Source organism: Leptonychotes weddellii, chromosome 5, assembly GCF_054177405.1.
Source record: "Leptonychotes weddellii isolate Sample4059 chromosome 5, ASM5417740v2, whole genome shotgun sequence".
Taxonomy (NCBI): domain Eukaryota; kingdom Metazoa; phylum Chordata; class Mammalia; order Carnivora; family Phocidae; genus Leptonychotes; species Leptonychotes weddellii.
Window position 1 is genome coordinate 113,551,347 of NC_138373.1, and position 23,851 is coordinate 113,575,197.

The 23,851-nt window shown below is 37.3% G+C and overlaps 1 protein-coding gene across 2 annotated transcripts in view; it reads left to right on the top strand.

The window, feature by feature from the left end:
- The window catches only part of MSRB3 (methionine sulfoxide reductase B3), a 166,154-nt gene that overhangs the window by 131,260 nt on the left and 11,043 nt on the right, over positions 1 to 23,851 (top strand). For both annotated transcript variants that reach the window (XM_081822004.1, XM_081822005.1), the window contains one exon: positions 23,665 to 23,762. In XM_081822004.1, the coding sequence (XP_081678130.1) occupies positions 23,665 to 23,762 (98 nt within the window). The remainder of the gene's footprint in view (positions 1 to 23,664; positions 23,763 to 23,851) is intronic.

Sequence of the window (23,851 nt, forward strand, 5' to 3'; positions counted from 1 at the left end):
AACATGGGTCTCTGAACATAATTCACAATGTTGCTGAACTGGATATACATCAACTTAGGATAACATGAGGATACCACCAACTTATTTGCAAGTATCCAAAGAAGAGTTAAGAAAATATGAAAGCCTTAAAGTATAAACTGATCAGTCCAGACAACTGTTCGAATCATAATCTGAGTAAAATATAGGAAAGCAGAAATTAATAATAAAGTGGAAGCAAAAATCCCAACAACTTTTTAAACATAGAACTCCTTGAATGACCCTTGAATGAAATAAGCAAGCAGAACTACATTTATACAACGTTTTTCTGTGAACAACTGATTTTTCTGCCTAGAGGCTTATAGGAGTTTATATCTTAATGTTAAATAATTTCCTCAGTATAATTCTGTTTTGATGGTCTGTATTAATTTTTTTAAATCTTTTTTTCTTTAATTTATTTATTTGTCAGAGAGAGAGAGAGCACAAGCAGGGGGAGTAGCAGGCAGAGGGAGAAGCAGGCTCCCCACTGAGCAAGGAGCTCAATGTGGGAGTTGATTCCAGGACCCAGGACCATGACCTGAGCCAAAGGTAGACGCCTAACCGACTGAGCCACCCAGGCATCCTGTATTAATTTTTTTTTTTTAAGATTTACTTATTTGAGATAGAGAGTGCAAGTGGGGGAAGGGGCAAAGGAAGAGGGAGAGAGAAAATCTCAAGCAGACTCCATGCTGAGTGCAGAGCCTGACATGGGGCTTCATCTCATGACTCTGAGATCATGATCTGAGCTGAAATCAAGAGTCCAGTGCTTAACTGACTGAGCCACTCAAGTGCCCTGTATTAATTTTTCCTGAAACATCTTGAATCCTTACTATGTATAGATTTAGTTATTCATTTTAGGAAACATTCACTCTGTTTTAACTGGGAAAATATTTGTTTTATTCATTTTGCTTTCTGTTTTAGGGTCTCCCTCTTTTGTTGTTTGCTCTCCAAATGTATCACACATATACATACATGGTTGCTTTCATCTGTCTATTTTCTTCCATATCCACTTTTCTTGAGCTGTTTTTTCTTGTCAGAGATTCAATTTTCTTCTGTGTCAGTTCTGCTCTTTGACATTTCTAATACATTTCCTATTTCTGAAATAATAGGGATTTTTAGTTTTTTCCTTGACTCTGCTAATGACTTTTCATTTCAATCTGTTGTCCACTTAGCTCCTTTTGAAATCTCTTGTGGAGTTCATATTTTCTTTAATTTCCTTGAGAGTTATTAACTGTTTGTGGTTTAATTTCTTTCTCTGTTTTCTGGGATAAAACTTCCAGGGGCGAAAAAAAAAAACCCAACATTACTTGTGTTTTGAGTACTTAGACTTCTTTCACTGGAGAAATTTTTCCTTTCTTTTTTAGCTTACTCATTTATGAAGGGCAGTTCTAAAGTTTTTTGTCCAAAAATGGTGGTAGGTGTTTTCTCCTTGAGTCTCCTCCTCCCTGTCTACCCGGAATTTGGCTCTCTGCCTTCACACAGGAGCATGAGGAGCATGGACTGTTAACCCATCAGTGGCTTCGGAGAACTGTGGGAGGAGGAGGAGCGCTGGGTCCTCTTTCACTGCATGACTGGTTTGTTTGTTCTTCTGCATCTAGAAGCCCTGTATTCAGCACTTGCTGACTTTGGGGACACCTTCCAAGTTTGAACTGTCCTTCCACTTCAGAGTGGACCCTTTGGGTGCTCTGATACGGAGGCCCCAAAGGCCTTGAATTATACATTTAATGTGGTCCATTGTTTTTTATGTTTGGGGAGAGTGATTCCCTCTTATTCATTCTCTCTCCTACCCTTGTTTGTCAGCAAAGACAATTAACATCCTCCAAATCATTCTCCAAGTCCCACTTCCCCTCACCAGAAATGTTTAATATCAAATTTCAGTAGTTGCCCTGATGTCCGTCTTTTCTTTAGCTGTCACGTGCAGAATGAGACTCTGGCTGCCTGCTTCCACCCCTCCTGGTGGTGGCCCACACACCTGGGCATCCTCACTGGGCTGTCTGGGGTGTTTCTGAATTTCTGTTTCACAGATAGCACTTCTCAAAGGTTGTTGCATGATGTTGATAATGTTCCTAGTTTCAGGACTGAAAAAATATTCTTGGCTTTTTCAAAAACTGATTTCATTTGATTTCTGCTAAGGGAAATCATCAAGTTTGCATCTATGCTGCTTTATGCCCAGAGTCTGCTTCTTGGCTTTTGCTTTTGTTGCTCTCTGATATTCTCTCCACTCCATACACTGCAGCCCAATGACAGATGACTCACTCCACTTGTAACTGCCCTGCTGCCTAGCTAGATGCAGCCTCTCAGGCTTTCCAGTTACCTTATCTGGTGGGAGAAACTTGATCATTTCCCTAGATTCTTTGCAAAGACTGGCATATTTTTTTGAAAAGCTTTAGTAATGGAGAATCTTTGCCCTTGAGGTGTTCACTTTTCGAAGTATGCTCAAATTACCCTTGTCACTGTCTTATGTAGAATTTTCCCTGGTTTAAAGGCTACTTATTCACAGCTTGTGGGCTGGGAGGGTCTTGTGTCTGGATAGAAAATAGTGAGGCAAATTTTGATGGTAGCTAAGGAATGGAGAAGGGATGGAAATTAGAGGTAATAGTACTCATAGTAGTTAATGACTAAGTGGATATGGGAATACAACAGATGAGTTTTGAATATTGGTAATTAAACAATGCTGATACCATCATCAGGGAAAATATATATAAGTCAATCTCTGATTTGTACTTTGAATCCAGTTACTTTTGTTTTATAAGATGAGATAAAGAACTCTTTCTGATTTTTTGCACTTTCCTGTTAAAATTTTGTTGTTGTTTCTCCATCTTTTGGCGAAGACCAAATCTATATTTACAAATGTTTTTGGCTATTTCAAGACTATGTTGAGTTTATTCTTTAACTTTCTTATTGGCAGACTACATAATCTTACTTACTAGTTTATTTAACCATTTGTATAAGCCATTTCCTTTAACCCTTTTATTGTATTTGTGATTGTCTTCTGAATCTCTTCCATGTTTCTACATATCTCTCTGGATGTTTAATTCAGATTTGGTCATAATACCTCATCATAGTTACAGGTTGAGCAGTATTGATTTTGAATAAAGAATGGCACATCAAGTTTCTAAAAATCTGTGTACCTGTTTAACTATGCTAGTATAATGTTACGCTATACTGGTCACTGAGGGTCAGGTTGTCATGTTTTCTAATAAGCACTTTGAAAGATTTTGATAACATTTTGTGAAAGTTTCTAGCAAAGTGTTGATGGACTTCTAGGCAACATTCCTCCTTCTCTGGAAGGTAAAGGTCTTGACATTCATTTCTAATTAGAAAAGAATTTATCAAGGTCACAGTAAAAGATAAGTCAGAGGGGTTAGTAACACAAGGTCGGTGAACTCCTGAAGTTTTGGTATATGTATTTGGATTAATATTTTTCCAGATAGGGTCCAGGTATTTCATTCATTTTTCAATAATCCCCAATAATCTCAGGAAGTGGTTTTTTTAAATTTCAAGTTACAGAAGAAGAAACTGAGGCTCAGTAAGGTTGTATTACTCATCAGATATTTCATAGATAGCAAATTGCAGAGCTAGGATTTGAACCTAGTTGTGCATGTGTGTAAATTAAACTTTAAATACCATGTTTTTCCACTTAACACATCCTACTTAAAAGTTGAGCTGTAAAAAGTGGTTGTATTCTAGGAAAAGTCATGATAGGAAAACCAGGGAGGATTAAGAAATTTCAAAATGGTGTCCATGAATTATTTAGGCATACACAGGCTTTAGATCAGGAATCCTTAAGTTGGGGCTTTGGATTGAATTTGGAGGATCCATGAAGTTGGATGAAAAAGAAATCCAAATTTGTTTTAACTAATCACAATTTCTTTCAATTGCAGATGTAAAAAATAACCCACAGTAGTATTTGTGACTTTATAACCAATAGAAATCATAGATATTTTCATATCATACTACAGTTGTCACAGATATCTTAAAATAACATTTATACTCATAACCACTTCAAAATTATGGCAATTATTAAAGCCACCATTAGAGCTTGTTAATAAAAAAAAGTGCATTTATTACTATGTCACAAATTTGTGGGGTTTTTTTTCAGTATTTTGATGACATTAATGATTGTTTTTTCTTTGTAATGCCATGTATTTCCTTTCATTCATTTAAAAACATTATCCTGCGGGGTCCATAAGCTTCACCAGATTTCCAAAAAGCTCATGGAACAAACCCTGCTTTGGGCATTACATCATCATTTCATCATTTTCAAAGATATTTTTTTAGCATATTGAGCATGGGACATGCAGCTCAGGATTTCATACATATAATATTACTTATTGAAAAGGAAATTTATAAAAATCATTAATCATCTGTCTGGTAGAATGTGGACTTTTTGGCTTTCAGGAAATGTTTGTAGCTTCTTACTCTATTTTTTTTCTTTCATCACTAGTTATATTCTGTCATAATATATTCTGTATTGACCTGACAACTCTCTGAGCTGCCACAGAGATGGTTTGGTGTAGTGTCTAAAAGCAAAAACTTGGAGACAATCCCGCTTCACATGCAAACTTCACCACTTAATAGTGCACAGGAAAGTGGCTTTGTGAAAGATACATGATAATCTCTAAACCTTAGTCTCTCCACCTGTAAAATGAGGATAAATAGGGTTGCTGTGAGGTATATATAAGACAAGAAATGTAAGCCAGTTAGCACAGCTTATGACAAATAATAACAATAATGTTCATTGGAGATGGACTTGCATATGGCTGACTACTCTTATACTCTCCATTCTAGTCTCTCTGAATCTCATGACCTACATAGTGATGGGAATCTTGGTAGAGACAACTTGGGTAAAGCTTTTGGCCTTATGGACTGGGGGACCAGAAAGAAGTGTCATGGAGCATGATGGTGAGATTTTTAATGTGACAGATCATTGCAAGAGTTTGAGATTCATGGACTCCAGGAGTAAAGATTAACATAGCCATTCATAAATGTACCTGGCCTTCTTGCTCCCAAGAGGTTAAGAAGAAACTAAGTATCTAGGCTGAGTCTGTCCCTCAGAGGAAACTTGGATACAAGGAGGTTTTGTCTTCCTCATGTCCTTGGCAAGATCTGGCAGCTCATCGGTGTATTTCCAATGTCTGCAGGACTACCAGCTTTTGGATTATGTGAATAATGAGTCCTGGGCCAAAGGGGCCAACAAAGAAAAATGGCAACACATCTAGGGAATCCAGCATTCAGATGAGATCAATCAAAACAAAGAGTCACATATCTGATGAAATAGAACTCTAGCTAAACCAAACCAAACAAACCAAACAAACAGAGCCAACTGGGATGACACTGGTTGCCTAATGTAATTATATTCATCCTTTTTTATTCAGGGCAGAGTAACTCCCTCCCCAGGTGAATAATAATTGACCTAAGCTAATCATAAAGTTCCATTCCCCCTGTCAGTGATTAGTTTCAGCTTGGACAGATGCCCCATTCCTGGTCAGTTGCATCCCAGGGAACATCTAAGTGGAGGTTTCTGGTAAAAGTTCTCCTCACTAATAAAAAGAGACACACTAGTGGAAATCATTCCATTTTCACTGGATATTGTCCTGTCTGCCTGTGGTGTTTGGAATTGCTGCAGCCATTGTGTGGCCATGAGGGGAGGCCTCACTGACAGGATGAGGAGGACAAAGGAAAACACATTGGCCTTTATGAGGTAGTTGTACCATTTACTGGACCAACAGGGAGCCACATAAACATAGACTCCTTATTACATAAGTTAATAATTTTCTTAATTTTTAAGCCACTTTTATTTGCATCGTCTCTTTCTTGCAGCTGATATATAGTATCTGATACAATTAAAGGACTTCATGTCTAGCCTCTCCAAGAAGTAGAGATTTGAAAATATCATGATTTTGCGACTAAACAGTTGAGTAAGTAAATTGAAGGAGGCCACTGCTGACACCCCAATTGGAAGAAATATCTGAAAGCATGTAGTAAAAACAGAGGTCTATATCATGAACGAAAAATGGAAAGACTTGCAAAATAGCTTTGGGAGGCTTAACGTATAAAGAATAGATGTTAAAAAAATTTTTTTTTCTAACCTAAAGAAAGACTCAAGCCTGTGTAGTGGAAGAAAAATATATTTTTCCTATACCCTTTTAATCTTTCAACTGGGGTTCCTGTAACAAAAGGCAGATTAATAAGAGAAAAGCAAGCAAATTTTTTAGTATGTTTTACATGACACGAAAACCTTCATAAGGAAATGAAGACCCAAAGAAGTGGTTTAACCTGAGTTTTCCTGCTAGGTTTGATGAAGAGTGGAGACTCATGAAAAAATGTGATAGAATAAAAAAGGATATGAGCTAAGTGTTGCAGATTGGGGGAAATAGTGAGGCCTGTTCGTTCCAATTTCTTTTCAGTGCTTTCTGAGTCTTGGAGATAAGGATGTTCCCTTTTTCCAGGTTTAGGCACAGCACCTCTCACGTGAAGATTTTATGACCTGCTTCAGGGGAGGGTCATGCTATTTCTCAAATGCCTAAAATATTCCATATGTCAAGCTGCTGTATTTTGGGGTAACATGTCCTAAACCCCATCACCTGCAGCTTGAACAGGTTCACCACATTCTATGTAGGATTAATAAGAAGGCATAGGCACCTAAAGCCTAGCCTGATGACATTCCTGCACTTCAAGGATAAAGGGAGAATTGTATAAGCTTCCAAATTCACAATAGAAGTGTCAGGTTAGTATTAGATTTCTCATTTGCAACCCTGGAATCTGGAAGATGGCAGGGTGAATGTGTAGAGATGAGGAGAGGAGGAAAGTGAGGAAAGTTTTCTAAAGGCTTTATCTCACATGGGTGGGAAGAAGGGGAAGCAGGAAAGGGAGGATAAAGCATCATGATTTGGAAAACAATGGGTCTTTCTGGAGGAAATTGTATCTTATAGGTAATGTTTTGTAGATAACTCAGTGTTGTGAGCGTAGACAAAGGGAAAGTGATGTAACAATGGGGAGAAAAATAGAATGCATAAGAATTTGGTCCAAACAGCAGAAACAAGGGGAAAACACAACTAAAATGAATAATAAATATAAAGTGAGATGAAAGGAAGATAGGTATGTGAGTTGTTTATTTTTAATTTAATTTAATTTAATTTAAATTCAATTAACTAACATATAGTGTATTATTAGTTTCAGAGGGAGAGTTCAGTGAGTCATGAGTTGTATATAACACCCGGGGCACGTTACATCACGTGCCCTCCTTCATGCCCATCTCCCAGTGACCCCATCCCTCCACCCACCTCCCCTCCAGCAACCTTCAGTTTGTTCCCTAGAGTTAAGAGTCTCTTATGGTTTGTCTCCCTCTCTGATTTCATCTTGTTTTATTTTCCCTCCCTTTTCCAATGATCCTGTGTTTTGTGTCTTAAAATTCTGCATATGAGTGAAATATGATAATTTAAGTTGTCAAATATCAACAAACTGATTCCCATAAAAGACAGAAATAGTCAGAAATTGAGTTCAAATCTAGCTATTTGGTACTTACAAAAACAAAGGACAAAGGAAGCTTGAAAATAAAGGGATTGTCAAAAAGACATTAGGCCAAAGCAAACAAAAAGGAAAGGAGAAATGGCCATATACCATCAGACAAAGTAGAATTTAAGCTAAAAACACAAAAGGATAAAAAGGCAAATTATGTGATAATAAAAGGGCATTATTCATGAAGAGTATAGAGCAAACATAAGCCTGTAGGTATAAAATAACATAACAACTAAATGTATGAATCAGAATCTTTGAAAGAAAATTTAATTTTAAAATACGGAGTTATCATGGATAACTCCACTATGTCTCTTTCAGACTGAGGCATATGAGTAGTCAAAACTAAGTAAGGAGATAGAATAACCAAATAATACAATCAATAAACTTGATTTAGTAGATATATAAAGTATCTTTCAAATTTAAAAAATCCCTCAAACAGGGGCGCCTGAGTGGCTCAGTTGGTTAAGCGTCTGCCTTTGGCTCAGGTCATGATCCCAGGGTCCTGGGATTGAGTCCCTTATGGACTCCCTGCTCAATGGAGAGTCTGATTCTCCCTCTCCCTTTGCCCCTCCCTCCCGCTCGTGCACTCTCTCTCTCTTGCTTTCTCTCAAATAAATAAAATCTTTTAAAAAAATCCCTCAAATAAAAATGTAATTTTGTATTTTCATGGAACATTAAAAAGTAGATCATTTACTTGGCCACAAAGAAAATATTAATAAATTTTAGACAGCAGAGATTTTTATAGGCCATATTTTTATAATGATCCAATGAAATCAGCAATAAATATCTAACTCTATGGGATATGGTGAGCATTATATTTAGAAGAAGAAAATTTATAGCCTTGAATATCTTCATAATTAAAGGAAAAAAAGATGAAAAATAAAGGAACTTTATAAAAGGAACTATAAAAACTAGGGAGATGGAATAAAGATAATAGCTCAAGTAAATGAAATAGAAAACATTAAACAATTGTGGAGAGAAAAAGCGAACTCAAAAATGATTCTTTGAAAGATCAAAAAAAATTAACTTGTAATGAACCCATTTAAGAAAAAAAAAAAAAACCCAAGCAGAAATATTTATGAAAAGGAAAACCAGTAAGTAGATATTTGCCTTTCCTAATATAAGAACATGCTATGAAGCCACAATAATAAAATTATATTTGTATAGAAATAGATAAGTACATCAGTGGAGCAGACTAGAGAATATATAAATAAATACCAGTTAAACATAGTATTTCAATTCAGTCAAGAATGGACAATTTAAATATTGTTGATGGCCCAGCTGCTCTTCCATTTGAGAGGAAATAAAATTGAAATATTATTTCATATACTGAAAGAAATTCCAGATGAATTGAGATCTAATGCAAAATAAGACAAAAATCCTGCACAAAATATAGAATATCATGTATGTAGTCCAGAGGCAGGGAGCTCTTAATAACCAACGCCAGGAGCCCAGAAAGTGCAAAAGGAAGGGACTAAAAAATCATAAACAAAGTCAATACAGAAGCAACAGATATAAAAGGATAATTATAATGCAAAGGCCATTAATTAACATCTGTAATATACAAAGAACAGTTACCAATTGCAAAGAAAAATAACGACAATAAATAACCCAATAGAAAAAAGAGCAAAGAATATGAAGATGCAAGTCCCAGAAAAGCAAATAGCCAACAAACATTAAAAGTTGACTATCTTACAAATAGTCAATGAAATACAAATTTTGCTGAAATGAGCTACTGGCAATTATTTACTGGAAGTTTTTAAAAGCTGCAACACCTGTTACTGATGGAGGGTATGGAGAAAAGGGTATTCAACTGTATTTGTTTTGGAAAGCCATCTAGAAATATTTACTAAACGTAAAAATACATTTACCCTTTGACTTAGCAATCCTATTCCTAAGAATCTATCCCATAGGAAGAAAAGTTCTACCAGAGATAGGAGCATATGTGCAAGGTTGTTAGAACAGTATGTTTCATAGAGGAAAACAAGTGGAAACAAAGTCATTCTTGTCAGTGGGGGATGGTTGCACAGTGGACTATTATGCAGCTACAGGAACATTTACATTTATGTGTGTATGGATACCTAATATTTTGTATGGTTATAAGAACATGGACAAAAATGTGGTAGAACCCTTATTAGGTTGTTAACATAAGATTTCCTGAAGGATGAGGAAAAGGGCCAAAAAACTAGGGAAAAAGTTGCACTTAAAGTACGTATGATATATTCACATTTATGCGTTTACTTATGGTTAATACATGTGTGTATGACATTTTTAAATAGCAATGGGAGTTAAGCAACAAGGCATTAAAACAGTAATTAAGATATTGTGCAAGCCAGAAACTCAGGGCAATACCTGGAACTGAACAAATGGGAGCTGAGAGCAAATGGGAGGTAAAAATTATTTGTGTGGGAGAGACATTACAAATAAAAATGCACAAAAATAAAAAATAAAAACTGTTAAAGATCAAAGAGCTATTATATTGGCTCTTGATTTATACCTTAAGTCAAAGTACATGATTTTTAAAAATCTTTTATGTAGCACGAGACCTTGGCAAAATTCCCTCTAAAGGATTTCTCCTATGGGAGTTTTCTAATATGGGAAATATAATTAAAAATTAATTTTCACCTAGCTTTTAAGATCATGATTTTAATAATACATGACTGAGATTAAAAAAAAAATTTTGTTATACTAAAAGGAGGCCAAATATCTAAATAAAAGGAGACTATATACTGTGACTACAGTGCTAGGGTACTTTATGTGTATGGATGTTGACCATGCCTTCCACAATTTTATGCTATTCAAACTAGAAAAGATCAAAGAAATCACATAGGTGTCCATGACATATTACCAAGAGATAGTAATCCATGTTATACTCTGGTCGGTAGTGATGAAGGAATAATAGGTGAGAGGTGATCTTGAGAGGTGATCTTTGTCAAAAAAGTCTGAAACAGAGACATTGATTTATTGTGTTATCATTTTCACAATTTTTGTTAATACTTTCTTCAGCGCAAATTTGGTTCACTTATTCAACAAACATTTATGTAGTGCCTACTTAGTACTAAGTAGCTAAGTCTTGTGCCTGCAGCTTGCTTCATTTACAAGTGGTTTGGAGGGGTAAGACTTGAATATTACTGCACAACTAACGAACGATATGTCAGCCTATAGGCCATGGTATATATTGTGGATGTGCTTAGACCTTTATGGAATATTACTCATTTGTTTCTTGTCATGGTTGTCTAGGGCCAAATTAAAATATGTGTGAAGTACCATTCTACTTTAGCCAATTTCATCCATCTGAAATTCAACTTTTTTCATGTGATGACATCTAATTTTTAATGCATTAAACTTGCTAGTGGTCAGAATCAAAGCCATTGAAACTTTTGAATTGCAAAGGCCACTTGTACCCATGGGTCTTGCTTGATACAGGACCTTGGCTCCATAGAATGGTTTAGTTTCACCTCAAAGAGCTGTTAATATGAGGGGTATTAAGTGAGTTACCCTAGAAGGTCTTTAGAATGTAGGTAGGAATTTTAGATAGAGAGAAAACTGTCAGCCAGGTGCCAAAATCTTCAATAAATATTAGTAAATGACCTAGAGATTCTATACATAATTCTATAACAAAGACTTTTGTAACTGTGTATTTTAAAACAAAACAAGGATTATTTTTAAATCCCAGATTTCCAGAGTAACAAGAATGTGTATATAGAAAATTCATTCAATCAAAATTTATTAAATGCTAGGCACCCTTCTGGGCACTTTGAATGCATCAGGAACAAAAGAATTATCTCTGCCAATGTGGAGCTTACATTCTGGTTGAGGAAATACAGACAATAAACAGAAAAATTTAGAAGCAGTAAGTTATAGAGTATTAGAATGTGAGTGAAAAAGAAGAGCAGAATAATGGGGATTGAGCCTAAGCAAAAGATTTTCCTAAAGGCCTTTAAAAAGAACAAATAGCTATCAGAGTATGCCTTGGTTTGATGTAGTTTGCTTCATGCCTTTTTGATGTAGTTTATTAAAAAATTTTAATATGTTACAGGATGTACAGTGTTTAATACATTGCTTCAACTTTGCCATGTGTCTGCTATAAGGGCAGAACATCTTTTGTTGTTTTGTTCTAAAATATTTGTGTTTAAAAGCTTTTCTGAGTAATCTGTTCTGTTTCAAAATATTTTTTTCAAGATGGGTTGTCAGAAATTTAAATCCTAGTAGGTGAACTAAGTTTTGATGCATCATAAAAAGGTGATGTAGACCAGTGAAGGATCATACATTTATGAAAATAAGGAAGTGTTTTATTGTAGCACTTAAAAGTATATAATAGAAAAACAATCTAAAGCCTATTCAGAAATTTAGAGAGATGTCAGTTAGAGAAAAATATCAGGAGGAAAATTAGATAAGTAAAAGAATTTTAACACTTAGCTCCCTCAGAAGAAGTAATCTTACATTTTTAACAGGCACATATATTTAAGAGAGAAATTACTTGAAATTTTTGATGGATACCCAACTAAAGAATGTGAATAATGGTTTTACAGTCCCCAGTGATGCTATGTGGTGAATAGACCTAATTCAGGACTGCAGTTGAATGGAGCATTATTTCACTGTTGGTCTGGATTGCATGTTGCTGAGAATAGACTCTGTATTTTTTTTTTGAATTTCCCTCCTGGTATTCTTAAAGTCAGCTAAGCACAGTAAATAATCTTCACTCAGCAAGCAACCCAAATCACCATCCTCCTGTTCGATGTAGCTAATAAATTCTGAGCAAACTCAACTGTCTGTGAAGCTTCCTAATGGATGCCTCACTGGACTGAAGAGCTTTTGGAAGCAAAACAAAATAATCATCTAAAGTTGAATGTTTTTGGATCAAGGTTACTAGGTCAACACTAAATGTAAAACCAGTTTGAGAGACATTTTTTAATGGCACTTAGAAATTATAGCCAAAGGTCAGGTTGTTACATGTGATGTTGCTCAGATCCTTTGATGTTGAAAGTCTACAACTGACTTATGTGTAAGATATACTTTTTTAAAACATTAACTATGATTTAAAGTAGCAAGAGACAGTGTTCAGACAGGGAAAATAAAGTCCCCTTCCTCAGTTTTTTGGTTGAAATTGTTTGAGCTCAGTAATTTCATTGAACTTGAAAAAAAAATTATTAATACCTGCCTCCTCAAAGGGAAACAGGGAAGCTTGTCCCTGTCAATTACTTCTTAGGAGTTTCTGAGATATTTTGCGATTGCAAGAAAACTATGGATGAAATCCATACCAATTAGAGATCTTGTGTGTTTGGAACCATTTAAAAATGCTGTGCAGGGCTCAAAGGAATTAGTAAAGCCTGCTGCAGTGCAGCTACATTATTAATCTCCAAAGAGAATAGATACCAGATGCTCACACTGCCCAAAGGACACCTCAGTGTTCTTGACAGTCTCTGGTCATATTGTCCTTCAGTAGATTCAAATGCCTGAAATGATTATGGGTCATGGGATGACGTGGTTTGTAGAGAAGAAATTACTAATAATCAGTTTGAAGAAATGTACTATTTTTGATAGGCAGGAAAGGAAACCTTATATTCAATTTGATACTTGTAAACAAAAATTGCCTAGAGAGAAATAGTAGAGACTCTTTCCCTATCTTTTTAAAATTTCATTGACTGGCCTAGTGATTGGCACATCTAACCCAAGTGATAATCTCTTAATGCAGTCCAGTTCTGTTGTTAAATGGTGAGATATGATATATTCTTTATTAATTAAGTCATTGAACAAATATTTTTATCAGTGAAGTGTTGACGCTAGAATAGTAAACAAAGCAGTCATGGTCTCGTGGAGTTTAGGGAAAGAAGTGGGCATTAATCAAAAATTACCCATATAAATAAGTAATTACAAACTGTGAGACATGCTTTGAAGAGAAAATATTGGGTGCTGTGAGCATGTTTGACAGGGGAACTTGACCTAGAGTTAAAGTTCTGGATTCATTTGTTTAATCATATTTATTGAGCGCCTACTTTGTGCCAAAAGGCAAAACAGATTACCACGGCCATTTAAAATATGACTCTCATTACTCTCAGTTTGGTAGATTAAGGGACAGTAGGAGCGATAGCAATGAACAACATAAAAATAAATTAAAGCTAAAAAAGATTCTAGGGATGGAATTTTATTTTAGTCTTTCTTCAGACATAGCTTCTGTCCAATATCCTAAGGAGCATTTGAGCAATGCTTAAGATTTTTAGCATGTCTAAAAATTTTCATATTACTCATTTTATTTGAAAGTTCCGTGAGAAAATACTGTAAAATTTTAAACCTGTGGAAAGCAGAGAGTGGTGGAATTGGTGGGAGGGACCCCAGGATCCGAGTATGTTCGCATAAATAGCATTATGCTCTCCTGCGAGTCGTCAACCTGCTCTACCTTCCTTCCCTGCCAGGCTTTGTGAAGAGCAGTCTTTAGTCATGCCACTTCACAAACGCCTTGCAGCCCGATAGAGTTTGGCTTCTGTCCATCACACTGAAATGGCTCTTCCTAAAGTCCACCAGGCTGCCCAACTGTTGAATTCAGCCGTCTCCTCTCCGATCTTATTTGACTTGCCCTTTCTGTAGATTATGTCACTGGGGACTGTCCTCCAGCCTCAAACACTTTTCCATGATCTGACTCTGTCTCGGTTCCCTTGTCGTCCTCCTATTTCTTGAAATGCTCTCTTTTATTTTCCTTCACTGACTCTTATTCCTCGGCTCACCTTTTAAATACCTGTCTGGTTCTCCACTCCCCTTATATTTGCCTTCTACATATCCTCATCCATAACCTTACTGTTCTCTATGCTCTGATGACTTTCACATCTGTATCTTTAGCTGGGGTCTCACTTCTGAGCTCACACATCCCTCTGCTCCTAGAGAGTTCCGTACTAGTCGGGTTTTATTATTTTCCCTGAAAAACATGTATAACTAGCATGATCCAGTGAGTCGTACAAACTGGAAACCTAGTAGTAATTTGACCCTACCTTTCTCCCTCACTCCCCAACAGGCACCACCACAATCAGCGAGTTCTGACTGCTTAGTCTCTCTCCAATCACTCCTCTGCTCTCCAGCCCCATTGCACATGCTGCATTTAGAGCTTCACCCCTTCTGTTTCCACAGTCTTCCATCTGATGTGCCTGTTTTCATCCTTCTATCTCCCACCCTCCAGCCTGCTTCCAGAACCATCTTCCTAAAGCACCAATCTGATCACGTTACTAGTCTGCTTCAGGTGGCCCCCAGTCATCATGCCATCGTTCAGCATGTCCCTGGCATTCAAAATGCCACGGCCACTTAAAACTATGGGGTACTTGACAAGACGAAAAAGCGAGGTAATTAGTAACCAAAATAAAATTAATGCTTGAATAGTATATTGCACTGTAGCATTTTTTTTTTGTCTTCTTGAATTTTTGGAGTCTATAGATCTAGGCTATTTTTTATGTATTCTAAACCCCCTGCTTTTCTTTTCCTTTTTATTTTTTTTAAACTCCCTGCTTTTCAAGATAAGTGTTTTAAGTATTGTTTTTATTTGAGGTACTGCTTAATAAAGCTGAGTGGAGCATGGGAGAATGTGTGCCAAAACCAATGGTTTTCTTTTTGTCATAATTACTGTTAAACCATTTTATTGACTAGAATAGTTTGCCTCTTGAGACTTACTGCTTGTTTGCAGTAATGAAATCGTGTCATCAGCATATAGGGGGATACTTGTCCTTATATTGGCAGTGGCAGGAAGGCAGAAATATAGTGCATCCTTACACTATAACAAATGATCAAATATAGAGTTGAAAAGTGGTCTATGGGGCGCCTGGGAGGCTCAGTCGGTTAAGTGTCTGTCTTTGGCTCAGGTTATGATCCCAGGGTCCTGGGATCGAATCCTGCATCGGGCTCCCTGCTCAGCGGGAGTCTGCTTCTTCCTTACTCTCCCCCCTGCTTGTGATCTCTCTCTCTTTCAAATAATAAAATCTGTAAGAAAGAAAAGAAAAAAGAAAAGAGGTCTATGAAGTTTTTTCCACCGAACCAGTTCTGGGAGGAGCCTACTCTGGCTTGCCGTGGTTCTAACTCAGGGGTCTTTGCAGATGTCATACTCTCATGCAGTTAGCCCAGAATCACTTTTTAGATAGAGTCAAATCTGAGCCAGTTAAAGCTCCTAAACCTTACACTGATTTTGGGTCTTATCAGTAAGGCAAAAAATTATATAATTGTGGTTAATAGAAAAATTATGATGCCTGAAATCCATTCCTGCTTCTCATAAAATATTAGATCAAGAGACTAAAATCTGTAGTTTATTAAAAAGAAATCCCGGCCTCTTGTTCAAGATGATAGACTGAGCATACATGTTTGCTTCCCTCTCTCCCAAGAGAACCCTTTAAAGTGAGAGTAAGGAAAAGAAGAAAGAGGAGGAGGAGGAAGCAGAAGGGAAGGAGGAGAACCCCACTGCAAAGAGAACTGGAGTGGAGGAGGGGTTGTTGAGCAGACCAGAAATTTTAGCCAATTTTTCCAAGAAAAAAAATGGCTGACAATGCATTACGGGGTGACCACCTGTAATGCAGGACCGATTAAAGAAAGTGGCAGCCCAAAGTACATACAGGGGTTGTTGCCAAGATGCCCAGCAGAATTATGAAGGGGCTCAGAGTGCAGAATTGTCAAGAGCAAAATGGGGGGTTGACAACAAGGTGTTTAACTGAAAAAACAGCTAGACCAGTTTTGCAGCTTCCTCACTTTCATATTTAGAATGACAGATCATCAATTACCCACAGGGAAAAAAACCTGGAAGACTGCTCTCAAAAGATATTAAACAGCCTGTCTGGGAGAACTGGGGCTGCCAGTGAGGTCTTGTGCTCTAGAGTGAGCCATTGCCCAGGCAGGTATCCAGGAAATGCTGGGACAGACCTTTGTCCTGCAGCAGATGATGACAGTGTTCCCAGAGCTCCCCGTCATCTTTTCTGTTCAGAGTTGAGACCTAGTGAGGAATAAACCCGCGCTGTACCTGATTGCAGAGGAAGCCCCCGTCAGCTGCCTGGGACAACTGCCCCAGACCTCCATTCTTAAATAGAAATGGCTGAACAAAAAAAAAAAACCAAGAGCATGGAAGACACAAACCAAGAAAAAGAGAACAGTTGCATGAGAGGCAGCAGAGCTATTTTAGACAACAACAGAAAAACCAAAGTAAAACAACTCTCTGGTTCATATTCTCAGAGATATTTGAAATAGTTCATTTATAAAATAAGAAGATGATGCTGTAAAAAAGACCAGAAAAGTTTAGAGACCAGGAATAATGTGAAAAAAACAGGTTGCCAAAAGATACTGAGGATGCAACGTCATTCATGTGAATTTTTAACATTTAAAACATTATATATTGTTTATGAATGTAGACATATGTAGAAAATGAATCAAAAGAAGTGTGGGAAGGGTACGTAAACAATTATCTCTGGGGCACCAGGAAGTGTAGGAGTAGGGGAGAAGGCTGGAGGCAGATCTGGCTATAATTGTAACATGTTATTTTGTTAGAAAAAGAGAAAAATCTGAGACAATATAGAAAAAAATATTATCAGTTAAACTTGGGTAGTTAATATCTGTTAAAACATGGATGCCTATGTATTCTACATATTTTTACATATGGTTGAAATATTTGTAATTAAAATTCGAAAAGTAAAATGTTGAATTACAGAGGAAATTTGTACAATTGTATAAGAAAGTCATGGTCCAAACAAAAAAATAAAAGAACACGTGGCCTGCCTTTTTTATAGTGATGCAGTGTAAAAGAAGGAAAATCTGTTTGACTTTAGGCAGCCTGGGGTTATGCCAGTTGGACTTTTGGAGAAGGAGATACAATCCCAGCAGTCTTTAGCTGTGCAGTAAGCAACATGTATGTAGCCATAATAATACTAACGTCATTTACTAGTTTTCAAGTCTTAGAATCAACCCATAGAAAAGCATAGAAGACTTCATTAAGGTTGGGCATTAGAATGGGGGAAAAGAGTAGGTAGAAGGAGGATGGGGTGCCAAGGCCGTCTTGCAGACTGAAGGGTCTGACGATGTTAAGCTATAGGATAGTCATACATTCGTGTGTTCATCCATCAGACAGTTTCTGCAACACCTCTTCTGTCTCAGGCACTGTTTTAGGTGATTGGCAATACACTGGTGGACAAAACTGACAAACTCTCCACTCTTATTGAACTTACGGTCTAGTTCAAGAGGCACATGGTACCAAACAAAGTTTTAAAAGAATTAAAAATAATATAACTATCAAAAATTGCAAGGGGGAAGGGAAGGGAGATTAGTGGAAGTCTGGAGGCTTAGTCTTCATCGTTGACAGGAGGGAATCAATTTGTAATGTCAAACCAGCACTGTCCGATGGTGGGGATTTCTCTGTCTGTGGAAATGATGTTGGAAATATTCTCTACCTGTAGTGCCTGTGTTGTCCATTGTAGTGGCCATTCACTACATGTAACTGTTGAGAACTTGAAATGTGGCTAGTATGACTGAAGAGCTGAAATTCTATTTAATTTTAATTGATTTAAACTTAAATTGCAGCATGTGGCTTATAGCTTCTGTATTGGATAGTGCAGATTTAAAATGAAGGAATCAAGAGGGAGCGGCAGAAGCATATTTTTTAGAATTAAACCTAAAACCTGTTAATAAACATGGTTGTTTGCAGGGGTGGGAAATATTGAAAGGGAACATTTCACTACGAGTCATCTTGCACTCTTTGATTTTCTACAACATGCATATATTTGGTTGATTACTACTTAAACTTTTGGGTCTTTGAGGGGGAATAGAGTATCATCCTTTTAAGAATGAGATAAAAGCTAATGCTTGAAGTGTCGAATCGCAGTGAATAAAGGGGCAAGAATCAGAGCTCTAAACTTCAAACAATTCTTGTTAGCAGGGGGTCTTCGCAAAATGTAGTCTTATTTGGTTGAGGTAGCTAATAAGGTAAATCGTGGTCAGTGAGGTTAACAGATCCTGGCTTCAGAGATACTAAAAGCTACAAGTTCTGAAACACGGTCCTAGAATCATAGAGCTGTGAGAATTGGTACATGCAGAAAACCACAGGTCTGTAAATGTCCCGTGTGTCTCACTGAAACCACGCTCAAATATTTATCATTATTAAACCATCACCCGAGCCCAAGTGGAATTTACTGTGCTCAAACTGATTTTGCATTTGAAGATAATAAAATGTTTGTAATTACATTTCAATTTAATGAATTCTCGGGCACGGGTAGTTTCTGCCGTGTTCTACTGATGGGTCACGTAGCTAATTTACTGGGGTTTCTCATTTTTATTTGGGGGTTGGGGGACGATCCAGGGAATGTGGCAGCTGTATAGCAAATCCTTGTTAAATTAAGAGTAGGGAAAGAAGGGCCACATTTTCTAGATATGGTACAGATGGGATTGGCTTCAACTTGTTTATAACCTGTTGCTAGTTTTAACAACTTGTTTCAAAGATTTTTGAAAGGAAGGAGGAAAAGGTTGGGATGGAGAGAAGAGCAAGTTTTTCTCAGGAGGCAGTTGGAGTGAAACATTTAAAGTGTGTCAGCAGAAAACCACCTGTGGAAAGCTGTGTCACTGTTCAGGGATGGGTTCGAGGAGATTCTGAGCAGCTTTAGTAAGCCCCATTCTGAGTGAGAAGGAATAATTCTTTTTACTGCAATCTAAAAAAAAAAAAAAAATCCACCCTAGTGTAGAGGGTAGCAAGCGCCAAAGATCTACTACTAACAAACGGAATCACTTGCTCTTATATTTGAGATGTAAATGAACATATCCTGGATTTGCTGCCCATTATGCCAATACTGTCAAGGGCCTTCTGCCCATTAGTGTGGCCCGATGGTCGTCGGGTCACACGGGAGCAGGACTGCCGACAGCCCCACGCAGCTGTTGTGCTTGGGCTACCTGTATTTATATGCTGTCTGCAGATGAGGATTCGTTGAGAGGAGAATCTATTTACTGAATACAAGACATTCCCGATAACAACAGGCTAATATCTAAAAAGTACAGCTTATATTTTTAGAAATAAAATGATAATACCCCCCAATCTGAGCTCATCACATAGAAACAAAGGGATGTCTTGGGGGTGGGGTGAGCCAACTCTGTTTATCCAGGTTTTCGAATGACTGTTCTTTCAAAAAGTGCATGGAATGCATCCAAAACAAATAATGTTTTGTTAGATGAGAAGACCAAAAGGGAAATCCTAAAGAAAGGAGGATGGATGATCTTTCTTTAATGTCAAAACTGACATAAACACATCCCCTCCCCCTTTTGCTCAAGATAATTTTCTCAACAAGACCCAGATTGCTTCAGTCTTGCCTATCACTCTTTGAAGCACTTTCCTTATTATTTGGAGTGGAGGCAGGGTTTCCTTTGAGGATTTTTGCAGCAGTGAAGAGTTCCTCCTTTAAATACTTTCACATGATGAGGGAATTCCGCTTTCAAAGTGCTGTCATCTCTGTGGCTTCTCTGCCATGAGACAATTTATTCTTGGGTGAAGGTCCTTCTTCGTTTGATTGTCAATAAGGACTTGCTTTTCTGATGGATTCTCCTTCAGCTTTATCTGGGAGACCTAGAGAAAAAAATTCAATGTTCTCCTGTGTCAAACTTATTGAAGTTGGCCATGATTCTCTTTTGAAACGTGTTCCATCACACGGGGTTACTTATAGTCTTCAACATGGTTGCCCTTGTCAATCTCCACTAAGATTTGGATGACCTATCAAATATTCCATCTTGAAAACTGCCTTTCTCTTACTGCGCAGAGAGACAATCAATTTGGGGGAGTTTTGAAGAGAATTTTTTTTTTTTTGGTTGGTTTTTTAGTGTTTCTTCTGCTATTTAACCAACGCCATGGGAAACAACCAATAAACTATTCAAGTGTCAACAGTTTTCCCAGAAACATTGAAATCTTTTGAGAACCCCGACTCCATGTCACTACACCTCATCCTTGTCTGCTCTTGAATATAGTCTTCTGGAAAATTCTATAAATATTTAATTCATGGAGACAAAATGGATAGCTGTATAATTTAATAGCTCATTTGAAAGCAGTTCCCTTCCCTCCCCCAAATTTTTAATAGGCAATGATTCACAATAATTAGGAAAGAATTAGAATGAAGAAACCCCAAATAGAAATGACAGTTTTCTCAATATTATTACCTAAGGTGAGCTTCTAAGTATTTGTGGTTTTTTAGATAAATGAATAAAAAATTATCCATGTCCCAAAGTAGATTACGTCATTTATGTCATTACTCTTGGACTTTCTCTTTGAACAGTTTGGTTGTTAGTGAGAGAATCAGTATTGTTGAGGATACATTCATTATCTGCTTCCACCTAGAAGCTCCTAAGTGCAACGATGTACCTACCAACCAATCCAGACATGGCACTAAACATATTTCTTAAAACCTACAATCTCCTTCGTATTATAGTATTGAAATGAATGATGTCTTGACCTCGTATTGAGGAAGAAAGTGGAATGTGAGAAGAGAACCCTAGACTAAAGTCAGAATACACAGATTCTAGCTTTGGCTCTGCCACGTACTGACTGTGTAATATTGGCAAGTACCATACCCTTCGGCTCCCTCTCCCTCTCCTCCTCACAAAAAATCCTAAGTTAGTGACCTAGATGGTCTTCATGCATTTACCATCCTAAGTAAATAATAAGCTTACTCTACCTATAAAGAGAAGCTTAATTATGGTGTTTGAGCCAAGTTGAACACTCCAGTGAAAAAATAGCATCGCTAATTTCTTAATCTATTCTGTAAAAAAGGAATGTGATTATATTTTCTGTCTCCTGTGGGACTCTGTGCTGTACCGTAATTATCCATCCCGTCTTCTTGTTTATGCAGACTCTGCCTTAAAAGTGCTCACCATCTAGTGAGGAAAGCATGGAAACAAGTCAAAAATCCAGTATGATAAGTAGAACAAGATAAGTGTATATAATATGAAGAAGTAGCATGGGAGGAGGGAATATATATTTTATATACATTTCTCCCTACCTATTCTGAATTCTAGAAATAGGAAAATGTATGTGTGTTGGAGAGTAGCTTTATGGAAAATTAAAAAATAAATTCCTAACTCTTTACCTGTTTACTACCAAATCAAATATGTCCCTCCATAATATTAGTTGCCATAACCAGCAATCAAATGAGTTATAACATGGAAGGTTAAAAAATATAGAATGTTCTCTTTTGTTTCATAGCTAAATTATTTTTTAATGTCTTCAAACATCACCTTGAAACCTCTCTTTTCTAGCCATTGGCACTTCTGCCATTGAACAAAGAAGAATATGTAAATGTGCCAAGTAGTCATTGTAAACCCAAAACTGTAGCCTAGAATATGTTTAGATTCTCTTTAGAATTTAGAAAACAGGGAAAGACAAGTTTTCTTAAGAGTACTGGTGTGTCTTGGTGTGATTGTTTTTCGAGGAATGTTATCTTATATCTAGAAAATTAAGGTTTTCCTGGTGATTTGTAGCTATCTTGAACTCAAATCGGGGAATGGGAAAGTGTTTCAACTCTGGGTGTTAAATCCAGCACCAACTGTGAAAGTTATACTGTTGCCTAGTGGGGAGTGGGGGGTTTAGAGGAGTTTCTTATCAAAACTTGGCCTGAGCTAATTTGTTTTGTTTGAAACTGGAAATCAAATTGTTGAAGTCTGCATTCTGTTTTCTTTCAGTTGGTGTATTAACACAAAGCACCGTATTTTTAAAGGGCTTCCTCCTTTCTACAGGAATAAATTTGGCTTCTGGAAGAGGAAAAAAAAAACAAAACTGTACCAGCAGTTCGGCAACATCACACCTCTTCCATCATTTTGGGCTTCAGCTCAGGAACTCCCGACAAATGTTCTGGAAATATGTAAAAACATGCCTAGAAGTACTGAACATAAAACCTGACTGTACACTCATAAACATTTGTACAATCTTATGGTCCTTATCACTGAGTTTCTTAAAGCCGTGTGTGCATATTTAAAAAATCATTTGAATAAATTAAAATTGGAACAAGATGCTATTTGAGAGAAGGTGCTCCCTAGAGATGCCTGAAGAACACTGCTCTATGACTTTCTTCTAGGAAGTAAGCAAGCCTCTTGCCCATAAAATAGAAGCTGCTTTCCAGATAGCCCTGTCCCAAGAAATTAGATTAAGATGGAAACTATGGAATAGTCATTTTTTTAATATTTTAACAAACTCAGTACTGAAAAAGCATGCTTCCTAAAGAGGCATGGAAAGTTGAAAAGTTAACAGCCAGAACAATTGTAATAAATCAATCCTTAAAAAATAAATAAATCTTAAAAAAGAAAAAAAAAGCGGTGGGGGTGGGGCACCCAAGTGGCTCAGTTGGTTGGGTGTCTGACTCTTGGTATGGGCTCAGGTCATGATTTTGGGGTCCTGGGATCCAGCCCTGTGTCAGGCTCCGTGCTCAGCGAGGAGTCTGTTTGAGGATTTCTCTCTTTCTCTCCCTCTGTCCCTCTCCCCATGGCACATGCATGTGCGCGCACGTGCTCTCTCTCTCTCAAATAAATAAACAAATTTTTAAATTAAAAAAAAAACAACTGGATTGTGTTTTGGAAAATGTCACACTGTTAAGACTCCTAGTGGGTGCCCAGTGACTCTGAAGATGAGAGACAAGACCAAGTGGCAAGAGAGAGCTTTATAAATCCAGAGGCACTCTAGAAAACTACTGGATGGTCTAAGAATGCTTCTTTTTTTTTTTTTTTTAAAGATTTTATTTATTTATTCATGAGAGACAGAGACAGAGAGAGAGAGGCAGAGGGAGAAGCAGGCTCCCAAGGAGCAGGAAGCCCGATGCGGGACTCGATCCCAGGACCCTGAGATCATGACCTGAGCCGAAGGCAGACGCTTAACCATCTGAGCCACCCAGGCGCCCCTAAGAATGCTTCTTGAAACATAAACTCCCAATGCAACTGTGATCTGAATGTGAGGAGAAAGTTATTCTTAAAAAAGAGTTGTGCTCTTAGGAAATATATTATCCTTCAGCTTTTGACCTTTTTTTTTTTTTCAGGTTGAAGAAGTTAAGCATGATTCATATACTAAAGATTTTCATTCTTTGCTTAGTAGTTCTTTAAAATTATATTCTAACCCAAGGCTGTCTCTCTGTCCTGTTTTGTTCTGGTGCTGCTCTGCCCCAGGTTGGCCTTCATTCCACGATGTGATCAGTTCTGATGCAATCACATTCACGGACGACTTTTCCTACGGGATGCACAGGGTGGAAACGAGCTGCTCTCAGGTCAGTTAATGTCACCCGAAAACCCACTATGCTGCTCGCTCTGCATGGCAAACACTTTCTGGACTCCTGGTTGTGCTAAATATAGCAAC